The sequence below is a fragment of the Hemitrygon akajei genome, chromosome 12 (assembly GCF_048418815.1).
Source record: "Hemitrygon akajei chromosome 12, sHemAka1.3, whole genome shotgun sequence".
In the NCBI taxonomy this organism is placed as follows: Eukaryota; Metazoa; Chordata; class Chondrichthyes; order Myliobatiformes; family Dasyatidae; genus Hemitrygon; species Hemitrygon akajei.
In genome coordinates, this window is record NC_133135.1 from 26,984,579 (window position 1) to 27,010,076 (window position 25,498).

Sequence of the window (25,498 nt, forward strand, 5' to 3'; positions counted from 1 at the left end):
ACTTCCACTTTTCACAAGGAGGATTTTCCAGCCTTCTGTAGAAAAGCATGAGAACATTGGAGAGAGCACGGTTACAAGCAGTGTTGGGCAGATGTGACTGACAGGAACCAGCGACAGAGGTACATATATATAAAAAAAAACATGGTGTAATTGTGTTGTCATTCTCTCAGCTGCTGCTTGTTTGTAAAATGTATGGATGGCAGCTTGAAAGGACAAGCTGACTGACATGACGCCAAAGCGCACTAAGCTAATTTAAGAGAAAAGTAATTAGCTAATTGCCTCTGACTGCCAGTGTGTGTCGCGGAGTGCAGCTGTCGGACTAAGGAAAAGCAAGACAACTCTGAGTGGCCAGCACAAAGCAGTGGGATGGATTTGAGCACTGATTCATGCAGTCAGGAATGGTGAGAGAGTGGGAGGCATTTGTACATGGCATTGAAATGCAGCAACTGGGCTGTGACTAATCTCTTGAACTGCTTGGGTGTCTGATTATTTTAAACATTTGAAATGCACTAGAGAGAAATCTTTCACTTACACAGTGTTTCCTTCAACCCTTGAGGAATTTTGATTGTTGTCTAATCTGCACAAGGACATAGCCAGGTAGGCATAAAAGCATTTCCTTTGATTAGAACTTGCAAGTACCTCCTCTTTGAGAGTTGCTTTGTTGGGCACATTGTACCTTGGAAAAATTTAGATGCAACATAGTGTTTTTGTAGATTAGTAGCCTGCAGAGCAATGTCCATTTACATTTAAACAACTCAGAGAGAAAGCATAAGCAGGTTTATTACTATGCAAGGACAATTTTTTTAATAGTTATATTTCTCTCACTGTCTCAGTATTAAATTCCCGTACCACAATTTGAAGCAGATATTGAAGCTTAATTGTTATTGCACTGTAGTAAAGCAAAATTATGGTATAACATTTAAGCAGTTTGAATATAACATTTCAACTGCTGCTGAAGTAATCCTTTTCATGAAGTTTGCACAACTAGGGTATTTTGTAAGGATATTGCCTGTTCTTACGATGACACTGTGTTTCATCTCAGAATATACAGTTTAAAAAGAGAATTCTCTTTTTTAAAGTCTTGGACTTCATTCTTTTGAGCAAAGGAGACAGAGCTAATCTCACAGAAGTTTCTAAAAAATCATGAGAGCCAATGATATAGTGATTGCACTTGTTTCTTTCCCAGGGCTGGGGAATGAAGAACTAGAGAGCACGGATTTAAAGTGAAAAGGTTTAATTGGAACTCGAGGTGCATTGTTTTTATATGGAGAGTGGTGTGTGAGTGGAATGAGCTGCCTAAGGAAGTGGCTGAAGCAGATACAATTACAACTTTTAAAAGACAGTCAGACATATACTTGGATTAAAAAGGTTTAGAAAGTAATGTTTCAAATGCTGGCAAATAGGATTAGTGTCATGGTTGGCATGGACTAATTGGGCTAAAAAGCCAGTTTCCATATGCATAACTCTTAATTCTATGACTTTGCTTTTCCACACAGTCCAGAACCGACAAATTACTGTTAAAGGGAGACCACAGATATATAGGAAACCAAGCAGTCACTACAAAGTCCAACAACTAACAACTGATAGCATAGGCAGTAGAACGTACTGCCTATACCCAGAAATGGCCAAGTGGACAAAAGTTTGGAATCAAAGTACTCATTTTAAAGTCCCTATCATTTCACACCATTCTTTTCCTCATCCTCCTCCCCTCTCAAATACTCAGAGCATCCTGATCCTCATTGGGAGTTAATAACCAGGTTACCATCTCGTTCTCAAGACTGAATAACACTTTCTCCAAGCCATATGGAAATATGAGCTGGATCACTTTCTACTGGGGTGAGGTTTGGATTTCTAACTCAACCGCAATCCCAATAAGGTCCTAAGATTTTGCATCTGATAAAACGTTGTGTCCTGTGAAGATAATTAGGCTGATAAAAATGACCCTTCATTTAATGGATTCAAAGGATTCTGTCTGAAATTGGATTGTCCCATGTTTGTTCATCATGGTTCATTCAGTCAGACAGCAAAGTCATGACCATTATGGGGTGAGAGGGAAAATGGTGCAGGCTCTGGGAGTTAAGTCCAACCCAAACACAAGTTCCTGTGCATTTTCAGATCGGACAACTAATGAATATCTGAGGAATTTTCTGCAACTGTCTTATTTTGAAAGCAATCTGTACTGGACCAGTTGTGTGCAGTAAAATCAAGTATATAATTAACCTGACTCACCATTCTTAAAGGAATCATTACAGTCTGCAGTAAGGAAGATTAATTGTTTAAAATATACACTCAATGGCTACTTTATTAGGTATCTAATAAAGCAGCCACTAAGAGTCCATTCATGGTCTTCTGCAGCTATAGACAATCTACTTCAAGGTTTGTCATGTTGTGAGTTCTGAGATGCTCTCCAGCACACCACTGTTGCAATGCATGGCTATTTGAATTACTATGTAAGAACATAAGAATTAGGAGCGGGAGTAGGCCATCCGGCCCATCGAACCTGCCCCGCCATTCAATAAGATCATGGCTGAACTGTCCGTAAACTCAGCTCCACCTACCTGCCTTTTCCCCAGAGCCCTTAATTCCCTCCCTTACTATGTAAAAACCTATCTAACAATATCTTAAATATACTTAGTGAAGAAGCCTCAACTGCTTCCCTAGGCAGAGAATTCCACAGATTCACCACTCTCTGGGAAAAACAGTTTCTCCTCCTCTCCGTCCTAGATCTTCTCCCCTGAATCTTGAGGCAATGTCCCATAGCTCTAGTCTCACCTACCAATGGAAACAACTTTCCTACTTCTAACTTATCTATCCCTTTCAAAATTGTGTATGTTTCTATAAGATCCCCTCTCGTTCTTCTGAATTCCAGAGAGTATAGTCCCAGGCAACTCAATCGCTCCTCATAGGTTAACCCCTTCATCCCTGGAATCAACCTGCTGAACATCCTCTGCACTGCCTCCAAACCCAGTATATCCTTCCTCAAGTATGGAGACCAGAACTGCACAGTACTCCAGGTGCGGCCTCACCAGTACCCTGTATAGTTGCAGCATGACCTCCCTGCTCTTGAATTCAATCCCTCTAGCAATGAAGGCCAACATTCCGTCTGCCTTCTTAATAACCTGTTGTACCTGCAAGCCAACTTTTCACGATTCATGAACAAGCACTCCCAAGTCCCTCTGGACAACAGCCTGCTGCAATCTTTCACCATTTAAGTACCAATCTGCTCTTCTATTATTCCTTCCAGTGGATGACCTCACATTTACCAACATTGTATTCCATCTGCCAGACCTTGGCCCACTCACTTAACTTATCTATATCCCTCTGCAGACTCTCCACATCCTCTGTACAATTTGCTTTTCCACTCAGTTTAGTGTCATCAGAAAATTTTGCTACGCTACACTCAGTCTCCTCTTCCAAATCATCAATGTAAATGGTAAACAGCTGTGGACCTGGCACCCCACTCACCACTGATTGCCAACCGAAGAAATACCCATTTATACCAACTCTCTGCCTTCTATTGGTTAACCAATTGACTATCCATGCCAACATACCTCCTCCGACTTCATGCATCTGTATTATATTTATAAGTCTCTTGTGTGGCTGTCCCCTTCCTGTCAGCTCGAGCCAGTCAGGCCATCCTCCTCTGATCTCTCTCAGCAACAAGGCTTTTCCCCACAGAAATGCTGCCCAGTGGATTTTTTTTTTAAAGTTTTGCACCATTCTCTGTAAATTCTAGGAACTGTTGTGTGTGAAAATCCCAGGAGATTAGCAGTTTCTAAGATACTCAAACCACCCTGCCTGGCACCAACGATCATTCTGCAATCAAATTCACTTAGATCATCCCCATTCTGATATTTGACGTGGAGAACAACTGAACCTTTTGCCCATGTCTGCATGTTTTTATGCATTGAAATAGTTGGCTGATGAGAATTTTGCATTAATAAGCAGATGTACAGGTGTAATTAATAAAGTGGCCACCGAGTGTACTTTAACCTTTACGTGAACTCATCTGGGAATGACTGCTCAACTACTAAAGACAATCATAATTCCTCATGCAATTTTAAACCAGGATGAATTTCAAAAGGAATGAAATAGAGTTCCTGAAGTTGTAATATGCTGGATATAATATGGCTGACAATCTTGTAAAGGATAAAATCTGTTTAAATATTTCACTATTCAACCAGAAGTAAACAGTTTACACTTGCACATAAGTTGAAACCATTTTGGAAGATTATCTCCAAATGCCTGGAATTCACCTTTTGCTTATTTCAGAATTTTTATTATTTGAACCAAAGAATTTCATGTGATTCCTGTCTGTGTGATAAGTGTAGTCCACAAAGGATTTGAGCTGTAACATCTCACTCATAGAGTTTTGGTTAAAATTGAGCCTAAATGGCCTTCTGAGCCTGCTGTACCCTGGTTTGTGACACATTAGAAATCTCATGGCTGGAGGTGCAATCCCAACCAGTTCACCAAGAGCTAGTTAAAATTCCATTGGGGACCAAATTATGTCTGAGCATTTCTAATGAAGGGTCTTTAAACATTAACTCTGTTGCTGTCTCCACTGATGCTGCCTAATCTGTTGAGTCTTTCCAGTTTTTTATTCCTGAATTTAAGTAAATGTTTCAACATTTGTACTGCTCTGATTTTCATATAATTTGGTATTTTACACCACACAAAAAAAAATTGCTCTGTATGGCAGAAAAAAGTGTTGCTGCTGTTGTCTGCATTGGTCATATTAATTATGAAGAATTAAAGTCCGTTTCTCAAGTTTAAGTAAACACTTACAAACTGGTCACGAGAGGGATGAATTGAACAAAGTCAAGATTACTGATTACCAATTGGGAAATGGGAATTGCTGGATTGTATATTTACACCTGGTATGGACAATGGACTAAGTGACTTCTTTTTCTTCTGTATACTTCCATGGTGCTCTACTTGCTTAATCAGTGGTGAGCTATAGAGCCAGGGTCTTACAGTTAAATGCCCACTCTTTACCAAACCAATAATTCTGTTTTGGGACAAATAATTTGGATATTGTGTAAGCTGAAGGGGTTAGATTAGTTGGGCTTTGATTTGCTCATTGAATTATGCTTGGCATAACATGGTGGGTGGGCCGTAGGACCAGCTCCAGTGTTGTACTGTTCTATGTTCTATGTAAAGCTTATCTGTTCCTAACCTTATGAGTTAGGATAGTAATAAAACAGCCCCAGATTGCTGGAAACACATGAAGAGAATCTTGTTGAAAAGCTTACTGTGAATTTCTAATAAGAAAATGTTCAATTCTTGGCAATGATTAGCTCCATAACAGTGAAATAGCTATTCACAAGCTATTTCCTCCTCCCTTTCTTACCCCATCCCTGACGTATTTAGTTGTTTGCCTGTTCTCCATCTCCCTCTGGTGCTCCCCGCCCGTCCTTTCTTTCTCCTGAGGCCTCCCATCCCATGATCCTTTCCCTTCTCCAGCTCTGTATCACTTTCGCCAATCACCTTTCCAGCTCTTGGCTTCATCCCACCCCCTCCGGTCTTCTATCATTTTGCATTTCCCCCTCCCCCCACTACTTTCAAATCTCTTACTATCTTTCCTTTCGGTTAGTCCTGACGAAGGGTCTCGGCCCGAAACGTCGACAATGCTTCTCCCTATAGATGCTGCCTGGCCTGCTGTGTTCCACCAGCATTTTGTGTGTGTTGTTGTAGCTATTCACAAGAGCATCTTTCCAATTGATTAGGTTTAATATGCAGATGTAAATTAACTAATCAATTGGGTAGAGATAAATTATAATCCACTAATTTCTAAAATGGTCTCTGTAACATCTGTCACTTTCTCAGCTGTGATATTTACAGTAAATAAATCTTTGGCTACATTATCTAAATAGGCATGCTTTTCCTTGTAGTTTCTCCCAGAAGGCATAGAAATTTGGTGATTATAAAACAGGGTCCAAAGTTTACAAAACTTTGAATACTTTTTGCTCATTGATTAGCAAAGGGAATGATTTGTTCCAATGGTGTTCCATTGCCAAACACTTCTGTAAAATTTGTTGAGGGTCAGGGACATCTCAGATCAGGCCCAAAGCATTCTTCAAGGAAGTAGCCAGAAGTTGTGGTACATATTAGTACCAACAGCAGAGGTAAGAAAAGGGATAAGGTCCTGAAGAGAGTATATAGGAAGCAAGGTAGGAAGCTGAAAGCAAGACTTCCGGGGTAGTAATCTCTGGATTACTGCCCTTACCACACACCAGTGAGTGTTGGAATATAATGTTTTAGCAGTTGAATGTGAGATGGAAGATATGGTGTAAGGGGCAGGGATTTGTGGATCTTTGGGATCTCTTCTGGGAAAAGTATGATCTGTACAAAAAAGACAGGTAAAAAGAGATATGATCTGTACTAAAAAGAACTCTGTAGTGGGACCAGTGTCTTTGTAAGCAGCATTGGTGGAGCTGTTGGAGAAGGTTTAAAATAGTTTGGCAAGGAAATAGGAACAAGAGTGATAGGTCCAAAGATGGAGGTGTTGGTGTAAAAGTCAATGTAAATTGTAGAGAGACTGCAGTCAGCTAAATGGGTTGAAATATGCCTTTTTTAATGCAGGACACAGGTGATGAGCTTAGACATAGATCAGTACATGGGACAATCCATTGTGGGCGTTAGAGAAACTTGGTTGTCACAAGGGCAGGAATGGCTGCTGGATGTTCCAGGGTTTAGATGTTTCAAAAGGGTCTGGGGGGAGGTAAAAGAGGAGAGGGAGTGGAATTACTCATCAGAGATAGTAACACAGATGCAGAAAGGAAGGACATCATAAAAGGATCATTTACTGGGTCAGTGTGGGTGTAAGTCAAAAACGGGATTGACTTCGAGAGCCGCAAGGTAATGTTGCAGCTCAATAAAACCCTGCTATTTTGTTCCATTCTCATCTCCTCCATTATAGGAAAGATATGGAAGCTTTAGAGAGGGAGCAGAAGAGATTTACCAGGATGCTGACTGGATTAGAGAGCTAAGGGTTTTCTCTGTGGAGCTAAGGAGGATGACAGGTGACATGATAGAGGTGTATCAGATAAGAGGCATAGACTGGACACCCTGAGACTTTCTCCCATGGTAGAAATGACTAAAATGAGGAGCCATAATTTCAAGGTGACTGGGGGTAAGTGTAGAGGGGATGTCAGAGGTAGTTGCATGGAATGTACTACGAGGGGTGGTGTTAGAGGCAGATATATTATGGACGTTTAAGAGACTCTTAGATAGTCGCATAGATGAAAGGAAAATGGAGGGTTACGTGGGAGGGAAGGGTCAGATACATCTTAGAATGGATTAAGAAGTCGGCACAACAGCATGAGCTGAAGGGCCTGTGCTATTCTATGTTCATTGTTCCATTTGTGAAGTGGAAGTGGTCCTAAAGAAATTCAGTAGTTATTTTATCAAGTGCTTTCAGATCTCCTGAACTATCTTTATATTAAAAGTTAAAAAAGTTAAAGTCTGTCTTGAGCCTTTGTGGCTCATCAGGCCGGTGCTTATGCCGGTTTCAGTGGCAACTGAGAGTACGAGACTCCCCCACCCCACCCCACCCCCCGGATAGGATGCCAGTCTATTGTGAGGTTAACACAAAGTGCACTGCAGATGCTGTGGTCAAAGCAATATGTACATCAAAATGGAGGAACTCAGCAGGTCGGACAGCAACTGTGGAAACGAGCAGTCAATGGTTTGGGCCGAGACGCTTTGTCCTGAAACGTTGACTGCTCATTTCCACAGATGCTGTCCAACCTGCTGAGTTCCTCCAGCTTGTTGTACGTATCGTGAGGTTAACCCCCAGAATTTTGCCGGTACCCATTTTCAGCTGGGCGGACTGGAGCAGTGTGCAGTTAAGTGCCTTGCTCAAGGACAAAACACATTGCCTCAGTTGGGGCTTGAACTCACGACCTTCAGAACACTAGTCCAACGCCGTAACCACTTGGCCATGCACCACTATCTTTGTACTGAAGCGATATATTGTGTGGGATTGCTCCTTGGGAAGATTTGACTGGTTACTTCAAACAAGAGATTATATACACTTGAATTAAAATGGAATCAAAGTCTGAATGATGCTGCATGTTTGCAGACCTCAACTTATTATTTCTGTCTTTTTATCAGTATAGTGTACTATTTGTAAAACATAATAAAACACAAATACATTGAGTAAATACTTGCTATGTTTCATCTGTGCTCTTCCAAGCACGTTCAGCAGTGAATATATGTATTGTTCTTCATCCATGATTGCTTATTGTAATGCTTTGTTGATGCTAAATAGCTAACAAACACAGGTCCTTGCTAAAGCTGTTTTAACTCCCCATACAATAGTCCCATCTTCTGCAGCTGAGGTACTTGGAGCAGCATAGATTCATGTTACCATGGGTTTCTGACAGTCCACAGCTTATGGCTTCTCACTTATCCTTGCCCTCTCCTTACCCCCCTCCCCTTCATCCTTTCCTTTCCTCCCTCCCCTTATCCTCTCCATTACCCTTCCCCCTCTGCCATACCCTCCGTCTACCTCATCCATCGATCCTTCCCTTCTTTTTCTGTCACCACCCACACCATCATACCCCTCGCCCACCCCATGCCCCCTCCTCACCAACAACCTCCTCCTTCTCCCTTCCTAAAACCTCATTCTCTTTAAGAAAGAGGTAGAGCGGGGAATCGGGGCAGGCTGTCCGTTTTGACTGTGACAGAGGTAGGACATTCTCTTGTCTACATTGAAATTAAAATTGTTATTTTATTATTATTGTCATATGTACTGAGATACAGAGGAAACTTGGCTTGCATACTATTCATACAGACCAATTCATTACACAATGCATTGAGGTAGAACAAAGTAAAGTAACAAATATAATGCATAATGAAGTGTAACAGCTGCTAAGAAAGTGCAAAGCCCATAGACGAGCTGCCCAGCCCAGCCCTCCCAACCCCATTCTCCTGCCTTCTCCCCGTAACCTTTCATGTCCTGACTAATCAAGAACATGTAACCTTCGCCTTAAATACACCCAATGCCCTGGCCTCCACAGCCACCTGCGGCAATGAATTCCACAGATCCACCGCTCTCTGACTAAAGCAGTGCCTCCTCATCTCCGTTCTAAGTGAACATCCCTCTATTGAGAAGATATGCCCTCTGGTCCTAGACTCGTCCTCCAGAGGAAATATTCTCTCCTATACCACTCAATCTACGCACTTCAACATTTGATAGGTTTCAATGAGATCACGCCTCATTCTTCTAAATTCCAGTGAATACAGGCCCAGAAGTCCTAGAGCTGTCAAGCGCTCCTCATATGATAAACCTTTCATTCCTGGAATCATTATTGTGAACATCCTCTGAAGCATCCCCAATGTCAGCACATCCTTTCTAAAATAAGGGGCTCAAAACTGTTCACAATACTCCAAGTGAGGCCTCACCAGTGGCTTATAAAGCCTTAGCATTACGTTCTTGCTTTATGTTCTAGTTCTCTCAAAATGAATGCTAACATCACATTTGCCTTCTCCACCGCCAACTCAACCGCAAATAAACTTTTTAGTTGCCTTCTGTTAGTTGCTAGAAGTCTCACAATCCTCTAGCTTCACACTAACTTTTGCTCTATTAAATGCCCTCTCAGAGGGTCCAGATCCTTCCCGAGGCAGGTATTGATTCCAGCCATGACCAACCTCTCAAAGCATTTTGTTACCATAGATGTGAGCACTACTGGGCGATAGTCATTGAGGCAGCTCACACTGTTCTTCTTGGGCACTGGTATAATTGTTGCCCTTTTGTAGCAGGTGGGAACTTCTGATTGTAGCAGTGAGAGATTGACAATGCCTTGAAATTCACCCGCCAGTTGGTTGGCACAGGTTTTCAGAGCCTTACCAGGTACTCCATCAAGCCTTGTATATCTTTTTCCATATACCGCATGCAATCAAATATAATACCCTCAGCCCTTTATTCGTAACTGCTTTTGATTTTGTCCCCCTTTTACACAGCAATTCATCCCTGTGACTGCAATTTTTCTCTATAATCTGCCTGTCCTTCCTCACAATGTCTCTGTACTCTGTCTCTGCTTGTAAACCAATTACCCTATCCTCAGCCACAAGTGGTTTAAACCCTCCCCAGTAACTCTAGCAAACCTGCCTGCAAGGTTATTAGTCCCCCTCTGGTTCAGGTGTAAGCCATCCCTTTTGTACAGGTCATATCTTCCCCAGAAGAGATCCCAATGATCTAGAAATCTGAATCTCTGGCCCCTGTACCAGTTCCTCAGCCATGCATTCGTCTGCCAAATCATCCTGGTCTTATCCTCACTGGTGCATGGCACTGGCAGCAATCCTGAGATTGCTACCCTGAAGATCTTGCTTTTCAGCTTTCACCTAGCTCCCTACATTCTCTCTTCAGGACTGCCTTGCTTTTCCTACGTTAACATGGCCTCTAAGGAGCTGCAGTTCGGTGAAACTGATGCAGAAGTGGTTATCTGGATAGCTGGAGGTCTCCCAGAATTCTCACATCTCTTACAAAGAACATAACACAGCCCCCAAAATCATTTTAACTGCTTTAACTATGTACTAACAGATGAAGGAAGAAGAATCAAGGTTCAAAGTAAAATTTATTATCGGATTACGCACATGTCACTATATACAACCCTGAGAAGCTTTTTCTGCAGGTATACTTAGCAAATCTATAGAACGGTGACTAAACCATAAACATCAGGAATTGTCAACTGTTAACAAACTGTGCAAATGCAGATATAAATAAATAGCAATAAGTAATGAACAAGAAATATCTTGAAGCTGGTGGTGCGAGTCCTGAGGCACCTGCACCTTCTATCTGATGGTAGCAGCGAGAAAAGAGCATGTCCTGGGTGGTGAAGATCTTTGATGATGGATGCTGCTTTTCTAAGGCAATGATTCATGTAGATGTTCTTAGTGGTTGGGAGGGTTTTCCTGTGATGCACTGGGCCAAATCTATTACCTTTTGTAGGATTTTTCATTCAAAGGCATTGGTGCTCTCATACCAGGCTGTAATGCAGCCAGCCAGTATACTTTCCACCACAAATCTATAGATACTTGCCAAGGTTTTTGATGACATGCTGAACTTCGGCAGACTCCTGAGGAGGTAGAGGCACTGCTGTGCTGTCTTTGCAATAATTTTTATATGATGGGTCCAGAACAGGTCCCCTGAGATGGTGACCTGGAATTTAAAGTTACTGACCCTCTCCGCCTCTGATCCTCTGATGATTACTGGCTCATGGACTTCTGGTTTCCCTCTCCTGACGTCTATGATCAGTTCCTAGGGCTTGTTGCCAGTGAGTGAGAGATTGTTGCTATTACACCACTCAGCCAAGTTTTCAATCTCCCTTCTCTATGAAGAAGGAGAAGGAAGAAGAATAAAGATATTTTTCTTGACCAAGTCTGTTCTCACTGAAGCCTGACGAGCCAAAGCCCACCCTAACCCAGGTCCACTCACATAATGGTCACTCCAAAGAAACGGTCACTGTGCTCGTCCCTGCCTTATTTTGATTTGCTCTTCCTAATGAGTTGCGACTGCACCACCAAAAAAAAGCAGAAATCCCTGAAAGCTCCTTTTTTAAATCTCTTGCTCTCTCTCCCCAACCTTCGTAGGCCTCCTCCACCGGTTTGACTGTGACTGCAGCACTCAAAAAAGCCAGAAGATATTACAAAACACACAGCATAGTACAGGCCCTTTGGCCCACAATGTTGTGCCAACCCTTAAACCCTGTCTCCCCTATAACCCCCCACCTTAAATTCCTCTATATACCTGTCTAGTAGTCTCTTAAACTTCACTAGTGTATCTGCCTCCACCACTGACTCAGGCAGTGCATTCTACACACCAACCACTCTCTGAGTAAAAAAACCTTCCTCTAATATCCCCCTTGAACTTCCCTCTCCTTACCTTAAAGCCATGTCCTCTTGTATTGAGCATTGGTGCCCTGGGGAAGAGGCGCTGGCTGTCCACTCTATCTATTCCTCTTAATATCCTGTATACCTCTATCATGTCTCCTCTCATCCTCCTTCTCTGCAAAGAGTAAAGCCCTGGCTCCCTTAATCTCTGATCATAATCCATACTCTCTAAACCAGGCAGCATCCTGGTAAATCTCCTCTGTACCCTTTCCAATCCTTCCACATCCTTCCTATAGTGAGGCGACCCGAAATGGACACAGTACTCCAAGTGTGGCCTAACCAGAGTTTTATAGAGCTGCATCATTACCTTGCAACTCTTAAACTCTATCCCTCGACTTATGAAAGCTAACACACCATAAGCTTTCTTAACTACCCTATTTACCTGTGAGGCAACCTTCAGGGATCTGTGGACATGTACCCCCAGATCCCTCTGCTCCTTCCACTACCAAGTATCCTGCCATTTACTTTGTACTCTCCCATGGAGTTTGTCCTTCCAAAATGTACCACCTCACACTTCTCCAGGTTGAACTCCATCTGCCACTTCTCAGCCCACTTCTGCATCCTATCAATGTCGCTCTCCAATCTTCGACAATCCTCTACACTATCCACAACTCCACCAACGTTTGTGTTGTCTGCACACTTGCCAACCCACCCTTCTACCCCCCACATCCAGATCGTTAATAAAATCACAAAAAGTAGAGGTCCTAGAAACAATACTTGTGGGACACCACTAGTCACAACCCTCCAATCCGACTGTACTCCCTCCACCACAGCTGTCTTCTTTCTGCAGGCAAGCCAATTTTGAATCCACCTGGCCAAACCTCCCTGGATCCCATGCCTTCTGACTTTCTGAATAAGCCTACCATGTGGAACCTTGTCAAATGCCTTACTAAAATCCATGTAGATCACATCCACTGCACTACCCTCATCTATAAACCTGGTCACCTCCTCAAAGAAGTCACAGAGAAAGCTATGATGATTCTGTTTATGATTTTGGATCTTCCACCCAAAGGCACAAGTGGTCAACTATTGTCATTCATTTGTAAACACACATTGAAAAAAAGCTGGATGAATGCAGCAGGCCAGGCAGCAACAATGGAAAAGAGTAAACAGTCAATGTTTCAGGCTGAGATCCTTCTTCAGGACAGGAAAGGAAGGGGAGTAGACTTCGACTGTTTACACTTTTCCTTAGATGCTGCCTGGCCTGCTGCGTTCCACCCAGCATTTTGTGTGTGTTGCTTTGGATCTCATCTCCAGCATCTGCAGATTTTATTGTGTTTGTAATTGACATACATTTCCCTATTCTTTCTGTGACACTAATAGGACGAATACTGTCGCTAACACCTCATGGGGCATCTCTTTCATCTGCCTTTAAACAGACAATCAATAGTTACTTTATTTGGTACTCCCGTACACCTGATCATTAATGCTAATATCTAAAGAGCCAATCATGTGACAGCAACTCAATGCATAAAAGCGTGCAGATATGGTCAAGAGGTTCAGTTGTCATTCAGACTAAACATCAGATCATAGAACAGTACAGTACAGCAAAGCACAGGAACAGGCACTTCAGCCTACAATGTTGCACCAAACCAATTAAATTCATAATCAAACTGCTAATTAAACTAATTTCTTCCACCTACGCAATGTCCACATCCTTCAATTTTCCTCACATTCATGTGACTATCTAAACATCTCTTAAAATTCTTGTGTTTCTGCCTCTACCACCACCCCAGGCAGTGCATTCCAGTCACTCACCATGCTGAGTTTGGGAAAAGAAACTTGCCACTCGTGCCTCCTTTGAAATTATCCCCTCATACGTTAAGTGCAGGCCCTGTGGTTTGGACATTTGAATACTTGGAAATGATGTTGTCTGTCTGTTTTATCTGTTTATGTCTCTCATAATATTATAAACCTCTCTCAGATCTCCCTTCAGCCTCCACTGCTTCAAAGAAAACTGTCCAAGTTTGTCCAACCTCTAATAATAACATATGTCTTCTAATCCAGGCAAAATCCTGATAAACCTCTTCTGTATCCTCTCCAAAGTATCCTTCCAGAAATGTGGTGACCAGAACTGTATGAAATACTCTGGATGCAACCTAACTAAAGTTTCATAAAGCTGCCACATAACTTCCTGACTTTTGAACTCAATGCCTCAACTAATAAAAACAAGCATACCAAACGCCTTCTTAACTACCCTATCAACCTGTGTAGCCACTTTCAGGGAGCTATGAACTTGACACTCACCCCGCCCCCCCCAACCCAGAACCTTCTATTCATTCTCTACTCATTGATCTTGCCCGTAACTTGGAATATTGTGAGCAGTTTTGGGCCGCTTATCTTAGAAAGGATGTGTTGAAACTGGAGAGGGTTCAAAGGAGTTCACGAAAATGATTCCAGGATTGAATGGCTTGTCACATGAAAAGTGTTTGATGGCTCTGGGCTTGTATTCCCTAGAATTCAGAAGAATGAAGGGTGACCTCATTGAAACCTGTCAAATGGTGAAAGGCCTTGATAGAGTGGATGCAGAGAGGATGTTTCACATGGTGGGAGAGTCTATGACCAGAGGACACAACTTCAGGGGTGCCCTTTTAGAATGCAGATGAGAAATTTCTTTAGACAGGGCGTGGTGAATCTGTGGAATTCTTTGCCACAGCAAGCCATGGAGTCCAAGTATTTCTGTACATCTAAGGCAAAAATTGATAGATTCTTGATTGGTCAGGACATGAAGGGATACAGGGAGAAGGCAGGAGATTGGGGCTGAGAGGAAAATTGCATCAACCATGTTGAAATGACGGAGCAGATGTAATGGGCCAAATGGCCTAATTCTGCTTCTATATCTTATGGTCTTAACAGTTAACTATCTCTTTGCATTTGACTTACCAAGGTGCAACACATTTGACCAGGTTAAGCTCCACCTGCCATTTTCCACCCATATCTGCAACCAATCTGTCTCATTGTATTCTTCACTATTCTTCAATGCAATCCTTAACACACCAACCTTTGTATCATCCACAAACCTACCAACCCACCATGTATGTTTTCATCCAGGTCATTCATGGTATATACATCACAAACAGCAGAGGTCCCAGTACAGATCTCTGCAGAACACCACTATTCACAAACTTCCAGCTAAAATAAGCCCCTTCAACTACTACCTTCTGCTTCTATGGATAAGCCAATTCTGAATCCAAATGGCTAATTCTCTAAGGATCCCATACATCTTAAACTGCTGGATGAGCCTCTCAGAGGGAAACTTGTAAAATGACTAACTAAAATCAGAATCAATGCAGACAACATCCACTGCCTCAGATACACCCAATGACCTGGCCTCCTCGCAACAAATTCACCACCTTCTGTCTAAAGAAATTTCTCCACGTCTCTGTTTTGAAAGGGTGCCCCTCTATCCTAAGGCTGTGCCCTCTTGTCCTAGACTCTCCCACCATGGGAAACATCATTTCCACATCTACTCTGTCTAGACCTTTCAACATTTGAAAGGTTTCAATGAGATCCTCCCCTCATCCTTCTAAATTCCAGCGAGTACAGACCCAGAGCCATCAAACATTCCTCATATGATAACCCTTTCATTCCTGGAATCATCCTTGTGAACCTCCTCTGGACCCTCTCCAATGCCAGCACATCTTTTCTAAGATGAGAGGCCCAAAACTGTGCACAATACTCAATGTGAGGCTTCACCAGTGCCTTATGAAGCCTCAGCATCACATCCCTGCTCTTGTATTCTAGACCTCTTGAAATGAAAGCTAACATTGCATTTGCCTTCTTCACCAATGACTCAACCTGTAAGTTAACATTTAGGCTGTTTCTCAGCCACTTATTTATCTATACTGCCATGCTAATCCTGCCCTGACTAGTATGTGGTAATGGGAGTGATCTAGAGATTACTACCTTAGTTCAAGTTTAATTATCAGTCAACCATACATGAATATAACCAAACTAAACTGTGTTCCTCTGGGGCCAAGTTGAAAAACACATTACCAACCACACATGGCACATTGCACATACGATATAGCACAAATAGCAGATATGGTTACAATTTCAAAAAAACATGCAGTCACAAATAAATAATAAATCCCCAGGTCTGAGTGGCATGACTGTAGATTGATGGTAAGGTGTCCTGATCAACTTGTTTTTTCACCAAGCAAACACCAGAGGGTAGCACCGAGCAAACAGTTTGGATTCCAGCACACCCACAGAGGCCACTACACTCTTCCACGACACCTCCAGTGTTTTCCCCCCACCCCACCCCAGGGTGACTTCAATAGGTGACCCCCGCCCCACAGTGAGGGTCCAGTCCCCACCACAACCGAAGTAAACTGATGTCAGTCTCACTAGTCAACTGGACTTGCAGTATTCTATGTAACCATTGTCCAACAGGGCCTTGCAATCACAATAAAAATGTCCAAGGCAATCACTCATACCATGCACTGTCTCGACACAACAGTACAAATCATGTCCAGGTGACAAAGCAATGGTATACCATACTGGCACCAAACTGGCATCTCTTTCATGGTCAAAAAATCTCCTCTCTGTCCCCCTAACCAGTGAGTCTCCTATCACTATCACTCTGCCTGACTTTACCCTTACATGCTGTGCCACTGGCCTGCCCTGATAGGTGATTCCCATCAGCAGAATCCGGAGAAGTATACTTGTTGCTGAGGGGAATGGCCACAGGGGAACCCTGTACTGACTGCTTACTCCCCTTACTCCTCCTTGTGGTCACCCATCTACTATTGGAAGCTTTACTCTGGGTGTGACCACATCGGTAAAAGTTTCATCTCTGAGGTTCTCGGCATCCCGGACAGTCCTGAGTACATGCAGCTCCACGTCCTTGGACCTCGCCAGTCAGGAGCTGAAGTTGTAAAGAAGTCCCAAGTCCCAAAAAATCATTTTTTAAAACTAGCGCACAAATTCAACAAGGAACTGTTTCTAACTCAGTCTGTGATTTCCTGCTCTGCAGACAAAATCAGAATAGGGAAGAAATGCAATCTAAGTGACTCTGACTGTGGAATGATTGCTGGTGCTCGCTGGAGTGGCTTAACTATCTCAAAAAGTGCTGATCTCCTGAGATTTTCGTGCACACAGTCCCTAGGATTTACAGAGAATGGTGCAAGAAACTTACAAAGCATCCAGTGAGTGCTAGTTCTGCGGGCAAAAGCACCTTGTTAATGAGAGAGGTCAGAGGAGAACAGCCAGACTGGTTCAAGCAGGCAGAAAGGTGATAGTAACTCAAATAAACATTCATTACAGCAGTAGTGAGTGGAGAGCACCTCTGAATGCAGAATGCATCGAACCTTCAAGTGGATGGGCTACAGCAGCAGAAGACCATGAAGATACAGTGGCCGTATATTGGGTACAGGAGGTAACTGATAAATTGGCCACCGAGTGCAATGCGCAGGGACGGTGTCATCCCAAGTTGTATCACGCCGTTCCCTGTACCTTCATCGCCAAAACGGCTCTTTAGTTAAAATATCACACGCTTGACCAGACTTAGGCCATGGCATTGATGTACAATCAAGTGGTTTCAGCCCAAGAACAATTTGGATAGATTCATTATTTGCCTTCAATTATTTAGAGTTTTAATCTTAAAAAGATGTAACTGGTCTTCTCTTTTCAGTTCATTGACCATTTGAGTGACTCCAATCTACATGTCTCAACCAATGCAATTGCTATTTATTCTGCTGTTTATATTTCTGTATTCTTTTGCGTGAGAAATATCAGTAGTCAGATTTTAGATTTCAGATTCATTTATTTATCACATCTACATTGAAACGTAAGAGAAATGTGTGGTTTGTCTTACAACCAACACAATTTAAGGATGCCTAAGATTCCCACCACTGTCGTAAGGAGTTGTGTTCTCCCTGTGTTTCCCCTACCTGCTCCATTTTCAAAGACATACGGCTTAGTAGGGTAATTTGCTGCGTGAGTGTAATTGGGCAGTGCAGACTCATTGGGCTGGAACGCATGTTACAGTGCTGTATCTCTAAATTAAATAAGTGTGCTGGTGGCAGCCTGCAAATGTTGCTACATAACCTGGCGCCAACATAGCAAGCACACAATATTCAGCAGAACAATAACAACAAAACAAGCACTTTTCCTGCCTCACATAAAGTGGTAATGGAAATTCCACATCTTCCACTTGGGTCATTCATTGTCACTTCAAGGACCTTTGCTGCAGCACGTTCATAAACAACGTGCCTTGTCAGAAGTTCAACTATTCAAGCCGTGTGCCAGTACCAATGAAATGAGTAAACTGATAAAAAAAAGCTGGTTGACAGCCAGAGCCACTAATCAGAAAATAAAAACTGGGACTGTTTACACTCTCAAATGTCACACTGCCACTTATTTTTATGGGGACATGGTTTATAAAAGGCCAGAATGCAGTAGGGCTATAAAACATGCAATTCATATTACCATGGATTGAGAATCCTTCACAAATCAGCCCCAAAGAGCGCAATAGCCCAATGTTCAACTGAGCTCAAATTTTCTTCATCTGTTTTGTACTGTCAGATGACTGGAGATCGTGATAATTAATAATGAAGTGCTGTCCAAGAGACGCAATGTTTGTTCCTGTTCTTAGCATTTCTAACTGAAGTATATTACTTCTAGTTACTTATATAGAGGTGCTGGTAGTTCCACACTAAAAATTAATTGCAAAAAAATTCTCTCTTTATTCTAGTTTGTGAAACATATTATTTGAGAATGTCTTGTCGAGTATATCAAAGTCAGAACTCATTTATCATCAAAATGCATGCAGTAAAGAACCCTGAGATTTGTCTTCCCACACAGCCACAAAACAAAGAAACACCATAGAACGTCTTCAAAAAAACATCAAAATAGAACAAATCATGGCAACAGCAAAAAACAAGCAAATAACACACACACAATGTTAAACATCAAACCACAGAGTCCATGGAATAGTCTAGAAATGTTCAATTCATTTCAGTTCCGTTCAGTTTGGCATTGTGTCGTTTGTTGTCTGAAGGCCGCAGAGCCAGTCCACCCCGATCAAAATCTTGCAAAACAGCAATAAAAAGGGAGTAACCAGAAACACATATAACATAAACTGCAGAGTCCTCTTTAAATGAGACCAATCCACAGACTGCACCGTTCAGTTCTTGCCGAAGACATAATACTCCCCCGCCTTCCTCCAGCAACAGCAGGTGAAAGTGAGAGGGAGACTGATCAAACGCAGGCAGATGGTGCTGGGCACCCTCTCACCCTTATTGATTTAAATCTTGCTTGACGCTTTAATCGGCAAGAACAGAGAGAAATGCAGCTGATCATGGTTTCATGCTCTACCATTAGGCCACATACTCCATTCTCAGCTGAATTCCCTCGGAAACAGCAAAATTGCCAGATAGCTCGGTTGGCCCAAAAACAGTTATCAAAGTGTAAATTACAGGCTCCAATTGCACACAGGTTAGTAGTAGAAGTACTGTATAGAAGTACTTAAAAAAAGAATGAGAAGAAGTAGTTTTGTGAACTGTCTACAGTACATTGCCGTTAGTCTTGTCAGCTACTGACACTATCTTCCACAGAATATACGTTGCCTTGAAGAATGCAAAAGTTGAGAATTCCTTGCCTAAAACATTCAAGCAAATGCTTGATGAAAGCATTTTGATTGTCACCCAGTTCATATTGCAGTGCCTAAGAGCTTTTCATGCCCAGGACTTGCAGAATTGCTGTGCTCTGATCTGAATAAAAAACAAATTTATGTTACCTGAGACAAAGAGTTATTCAATGGTTCAAAAATATTCTGCACAACAACGTTACCACCCGAAATGAGTAAATTCACAATTACCCACATTACTGCTACCACAATACAACAAATTTCATGTCATATAAGTCAGTGAAAATATGAACGGTTTGTAAATCTGGCTGTTCTGTTTTACTTAATTTGATCACTTGCTTACTCAGTTAACACAGGCACACACATCATGTATCTGTGACACAGTTAATAGCATCATGGCCTCTGATTCAAAGGGTTGTAGGTTCATGTCCTATTGTAGAGGCTTAAGCAGGAAAATAAGAGCTGATACTAAGGTGCAGTTGCATTGGAGATGCTAGTTTTAAGACCATAAGACAAGATATAGGAGCAGAAGTCGGCCATTCGGCCCATCGAGTCTGCTCCACTATTCAATCATGGGCTGATCCAATTCTTCCAGTCATCCTCACTCCCCTGCCTTCTCCCCACCCTTTGATGCCCTGTCTAATCAAGAACCTATCTATTTCTGCCTTAAATTCACCCAGAGACCTGGCCTCTACAGCCACTCGTGGCAAAAAATTCCACAGATTTACACCCTCTGACTAAAGTAATTTCTCCACATCTCCGTTCTGAATGGATGTCCTTCAATCCTGAAGTCATGTCCACTTCTCCTAGACTCTCCTACCATGGGAAATAATTTTGCCATATCTATTCTGTTCAGGCCTTTTAATATTCTGAATGTTTCTATGAGATCCCCCCTCATTCTCCTGAACTCCAGGGAATACAGCCCAAGAGCTGCCAGACAATCCTCATATGGTAACCCTTTCATTCCTGAAATCATTTTCGTGAATCTTCTCTGAACCTTCTCCAATGTATGTATATCCTTTCTAAAATAAGGGGCCCAAAACTGCACACAATACTCCAAGTGTGGTCTAACGAGTGCCTTACAGAGCCTCACCATCACATCCCTGCTCTTATATTCTATACCTCTAGAAATGAATGCCAACATTGCATTCAACTTCTTCACCACCGACTCAACCTTGAGGTTAACCTTTAGGGTATCTTGCACGAGGACTCACAACTCCCTTTGAATCTCTGCATTTTGAATTCTCTCCCCATCTAAATAATAGTCCGCCTGTTTATATCTTTCACCAAAGTGCATGACCATAAACTTACCAACATTGTATTTCATTTGCCACTTTTTGCCCATTCCCCTAAACTATCTAAGTCTCTCTGCAGGCTCTGTGTTTCCTCAACACTACCCACTCCTCCACTTATCTTTGTATCATCGGCAAATTTAGCCACAAATCCATTAATCCCATCGACCGTATCATTGACATACATCGTAAAAGCAGCGGTCCCAACACTGACCCCTGTGGAACTCCACTGGTAACCGGCAGCCAGCCAGAATCAGATCTCTTTATTCCCACTCTCTGTTTTCTGCCGATCAGCCAATGCTCCACCCATGCTAGTAACTTCCCTGTAATTCCATGGGCTCTCATCTTGCTAAGCAGCCTCATGTGCGGCACCTCATCAAAGGCCTTCTGAAAATCCAAGTACACCACATCTACTGCATCTCCTTTGTCTACCCTGCTTGTAATTTCCTCAAAAGTTTGCAGTAGGTTAGTCAGGCAGGATTTTCCTTTCAGGAAACAATGCTGACTTTGGTCTATCTTGTCATGTGCCTCCAGGTATTCCATAATCCTATCCCTAACAATCGATTCCAACAACTTCCCAACCACTGATATCAGGCTAACAGGTCTATAGTTTCCTTTCTGCTACCTTCTTAAATAGTGGAGTAACATTTGCAATTTCCAGTCATCCAGTACAATGCCAGAATCTATCGATTCTTGAAAGAACATTGTTAATGCCTGTGCACTCTCTCTAGCTACTCCCTTCAAAACTCAAGGGTGCATTCCATCAGGTCCAGGAGATTTATCCACCCTGAGACCATTAAGCTTCCTAGGCACCTTCTCAGTTGTAATTTTCACTGCAACTACTTCACTTTCCTGACACTCTTAAACATCCGGTATACTGCAAATGTCTTCCACTGTGAAGACTAATGAAAATACGCATTCAGTTCCTCTGCCATTTCTGACTCTTTCATTACAATATCTCATTTTCTATTGGTCCTATATCTACCCTTAACTCTCCTTTACCCTTTATATACTTAAAAAAGCTTTTAGTATCTTCTTTGATATTAATTGCCAGCTTCCTTTCATAATTCATCTTTTCCTTCCTAATGACCTCCTTAGTTTCCTTTTGCAAGTTTTTAAAAGCTTCCCAATCCTCTATCTTCCCACTAACTTTAGTTTCCTTGTATGCCCTCTCTTTTGCTTTTACTTTTACTCTGACTTCACTTGTCAGTCACAGTATTGCCTTCTTCCATTCAAAAATTTCCTCTTATTTGGAATATATCTGTCTTGCACTTCCCTCATTTTTCACAGGAACTCCAGCCATTGCTGCTGTGCTGTCCTTCCTGCTAGTGTCCCCTTCCAGTCAACCTTGGCCATTTCCCCTGTCATGCCATTGTAATTTCCTTTATTCCATTGCAATACCGACACATTGGAATTTCAGATATGCCATTAAACCAAAGTCCCAACTGTCCTCTTAGAGCATCGTGCAGAACAGGCCTTCAGCCCATAACGTTGTGCCATCCCTTCAAAGATCAACCTAATGCTTCCTTCCTTCATAGCCCTTAATTTTTCTTTCATCCACGTGCCTATCTAAGAGACCCTTAAATATCCCTAATGGATCTTTCTCTACCACTACACCTGGCAGCATGGTCTATGTACCCACCACATTGTACATTAAAATTCCATCTCTGATATCTCCCTGTACTTTCCTCCAAACACTTTAAAGTTATGTCCCCTCATATTAGTTATTTCCATCCTGGGAAGATGTCTTTGGCTGTCCACTCTGTCTACTCTTCATATCATCTTGTACACCTCTATCAAGTCACCTCTCATTTGCCTTCTCTCCTAAAAGAAAAACCTAGCTCATCCAACCTAACCTCATAAGACATGCTCTCTAATCCAGGCAGCAGCATGGTAAATCTCTACTGCACCCTCTCTAAAGGTTTCACATCCTTAATGAGTTAACAAGAGCTGGACACAATACTCCAAGTCTTAAGTGGGACTTTAAGTTCAGAGCACTTTTTAGAAGAAGGTAGTGAATTATCCCCATTAATATTCATCCTATGTGATACTTTGCTAGGCATCATTAGGAACATCAAACATTTGCCAAAAAGTTAATTCCAATTGCTGTCATTAAAAGTGCTAACTTGTCACACCAGCACACTGGACCTTGCCTCTGAAATTTATTCCATTAAAGTCAATGAAATAAATTTTAGAGACAGAACACTGCTCTCTGACATGACTATAAAATATGCTTAGCACTGCTCTCTAGGACTGAATATCAAGGCAACTATATCCAATGAATCTTCCTACAAGTTACACTCAGCAAACTCTATTGGTTTTGTCCAATACAAATTCCCTTTCAGAAAAGTATGCTGATTAACCAACCAAATTATCAGTTTCTAAATGCTGTAGAACTATGCCATCATGATAGACAAAGAATAATGTCAACCTAACCAATCTCTTTTTTTCTATCTTCTCTGTCACATCTTGGAAGCAGTATTATATTTGATGTCTTACAGTTCTAGGCAAACTGGGAAGGTTATGACTAATGCATGAAATGTCTCCATAATGCTCATTTACGGTGCCTTAGGATGAAGGCAGCTAAATTCAAGGAATTCACGGACCTTTAGTTCCATTAGTTCTACAAATACATGTCCTTTCCCAACTTTAATTATTTTTAATACATATTTAGAATAAAATAGAATAATTACCATAATTCTAAAGAATCTGTGGGGAACCTGGATGTAGAAACAAATATTTGAGAGAGTAACTTGTTAAGTATATAGGATAGTGAGGCACCTAAATCAAATCAAGGGGCATAAATCAAGGAAGATATGTTGAACTTTTACAGGTTAAGCCAGAAATGGAATGTTACATCCAGTTCCAGTCTGCGCAGTTTAGGAAGGATGTGAGGGTCAAAGAGCGGAAGCAGAGAAGATTTATTGCAGTGCTTTGTAGAATGATGGATTTCAGCTACAATGGAGAAGCAGGGGGAATTCTCCTTGGAGCAAATGAGGCTGTGAGGATATTTGACTGAGGAACAGTTGATCATAAGTGCATTAGAGAGACTAACAAATGGAGATGGTTTGAACAAAACCGTGGGCACAGATTTTAAAACGTGGGCAAAGATTACAATAGGGGTGTAAGGAGAAACGTTACTGAGAGAGTGATTAGCAATTGGAATACACTACTGTTAGGGTGGTGGAAACAATCAAAGCCTTTGAAGGGGAAATGGATTGACTCTTGAGAGATAATAATTCACAGCACCATGGGGAAAGAATTGAGGAATTGAACTGACAGGTTTTCTGTACTAGGAACCAGCATTGACTCCATGGTCAAAATAATGTTTGTTCTGTGTTATAACAAAACTATCATTATCTGATTCAGCTTTCTCTTTCCCCTTAGGCCATAGATACCTCCAAAATTTCTTTGGGGATAGTGAGGTGGCTTTAAGTACCGTTTACCAAGGAGACAGAAAGAAAACACTTTGCACCCCAATGATTTCCATTTCCCTGTGACAAATATTCTGGAGAGTAATCTTGCTGTACCCTGTGGAACTGCCATAGGCTATTTGAAGTGCATTCAAAATTTAATAAATTTGAAAGCCATTTTGTTGAAATGATTTCTCAATTCCAGTTGTAATTTTAGAAACAAGGGACTTAACAGTAGTGTTTTGTTTTATTAAAGCTGATCTTCCACCCCATGGAGGGGTTCCTGCAGTTTATTTGATTAGTCTGAATTACAGTACGGATAAGAAATATATTATAAGACCATAAGACATAGGAGCAAATTAGACCATTCAGCCCATCAAGTCTGCTCTACCATTGCATCATGGGTAATTTATTATCCCACTCAACCCCTTTCTCCTTCCTTCTCCCTATAACCTTTGACACCCTGACCAATCAGGAACCTATCAACCTCCATTTTAAATATATTCAAAGGCTTGATCTCCACAGCTGTCTGTGGCAATGACTTCCATAGACCCTCTGGCTTAATAAATTCCTCCTTATCTCTGTTTTAAATGGATGACCCTCTGTTCTGAAGCAGTGCCCTCTGGTCCTAGGCTCACCCACTTTAGGAAACATCTCTCCATATCCATTTTATCTAGGCCTTTCAATATTCAATAGGCATCAGTTAGTTTTTCCCAGCACCCCCATTATTTTAAACTGGCGTGTATAGGCCCTGAGCTCCTTGTATGTTAACCATTACTTTCCCAAAACACTCTAGATAAGGGGCCCAAAACTACTTGTAATACTCTAAGAGCAGCCTGACCAATGCCTTTTAAAGTCTTAGCATTACATTTTTTTTATATTCTAGTCCTCTCAAAATGAATGCTAATATTGCATTTGCCTTCCTTACCACTGATTCAAACTGCAAGTTAACCTTTCGGCAAAACTGCACAAGGACTTTCAAATCGCTTTGCACCCTGGTTTATGAATTTTCTCCCCATTTTGAAAATCATCTATGCAGAGCCAATGAACTGTAGTCTCAAATAGTTCCTTCTACTAAAGTGCATGACCATAGACTTTCCTACACAGTATTCCATCTGCCACTTCTTTGCCCATTCTCCCAATCTGTCCAAGTCCATCTGCATCCTCAACAATACTTTCCCCTTCACCAATCTTTACATAGTCTGAAAATTTGGCCATAAAACCACCAATTCTGTCATTCAAATTACTAACATATAACGTGAAAAGAAGCAGCCCCAACAATGACCCCATGGAATACCCAAGAC

General features: G+C 41.8%; 1 protein-coding gene across 4 annotated transcripts in view; it reads left to right on the forward strand.

Annotated features, from left to right (window-relative positions):
- The window catches only part of palmda (palmdelphin a), a 123,873-nt gene that overhangs the window by 23,313 nt on the left and 75,062 nt on the right, over positions 1–25,498 (forward strand). The window contains exon 1 of one of the 4 annotated variants that reach the window (XM_073062754.1): positions 6–119. The exons of 1 other annotated variant lie outside the window; for it this stretch is intronic. Coding sequence is in view for 1 of the 3 variants with exons in the window: in XM_073062752.1 (XP_072918853.1) it covers positions 367–401 (35 nt within the window). In the remaining 2 variants the exon portion in view is untranslated. Of the gene's footprint in view, positions 1–5; positions 120–351; positions 402–445; positions 598–25,498 lie in introns of those variants that run through there. 2 more of the 4 variants (XM_073062752.1, XM_073062753.1) reach the window with 2 other exon arrangements.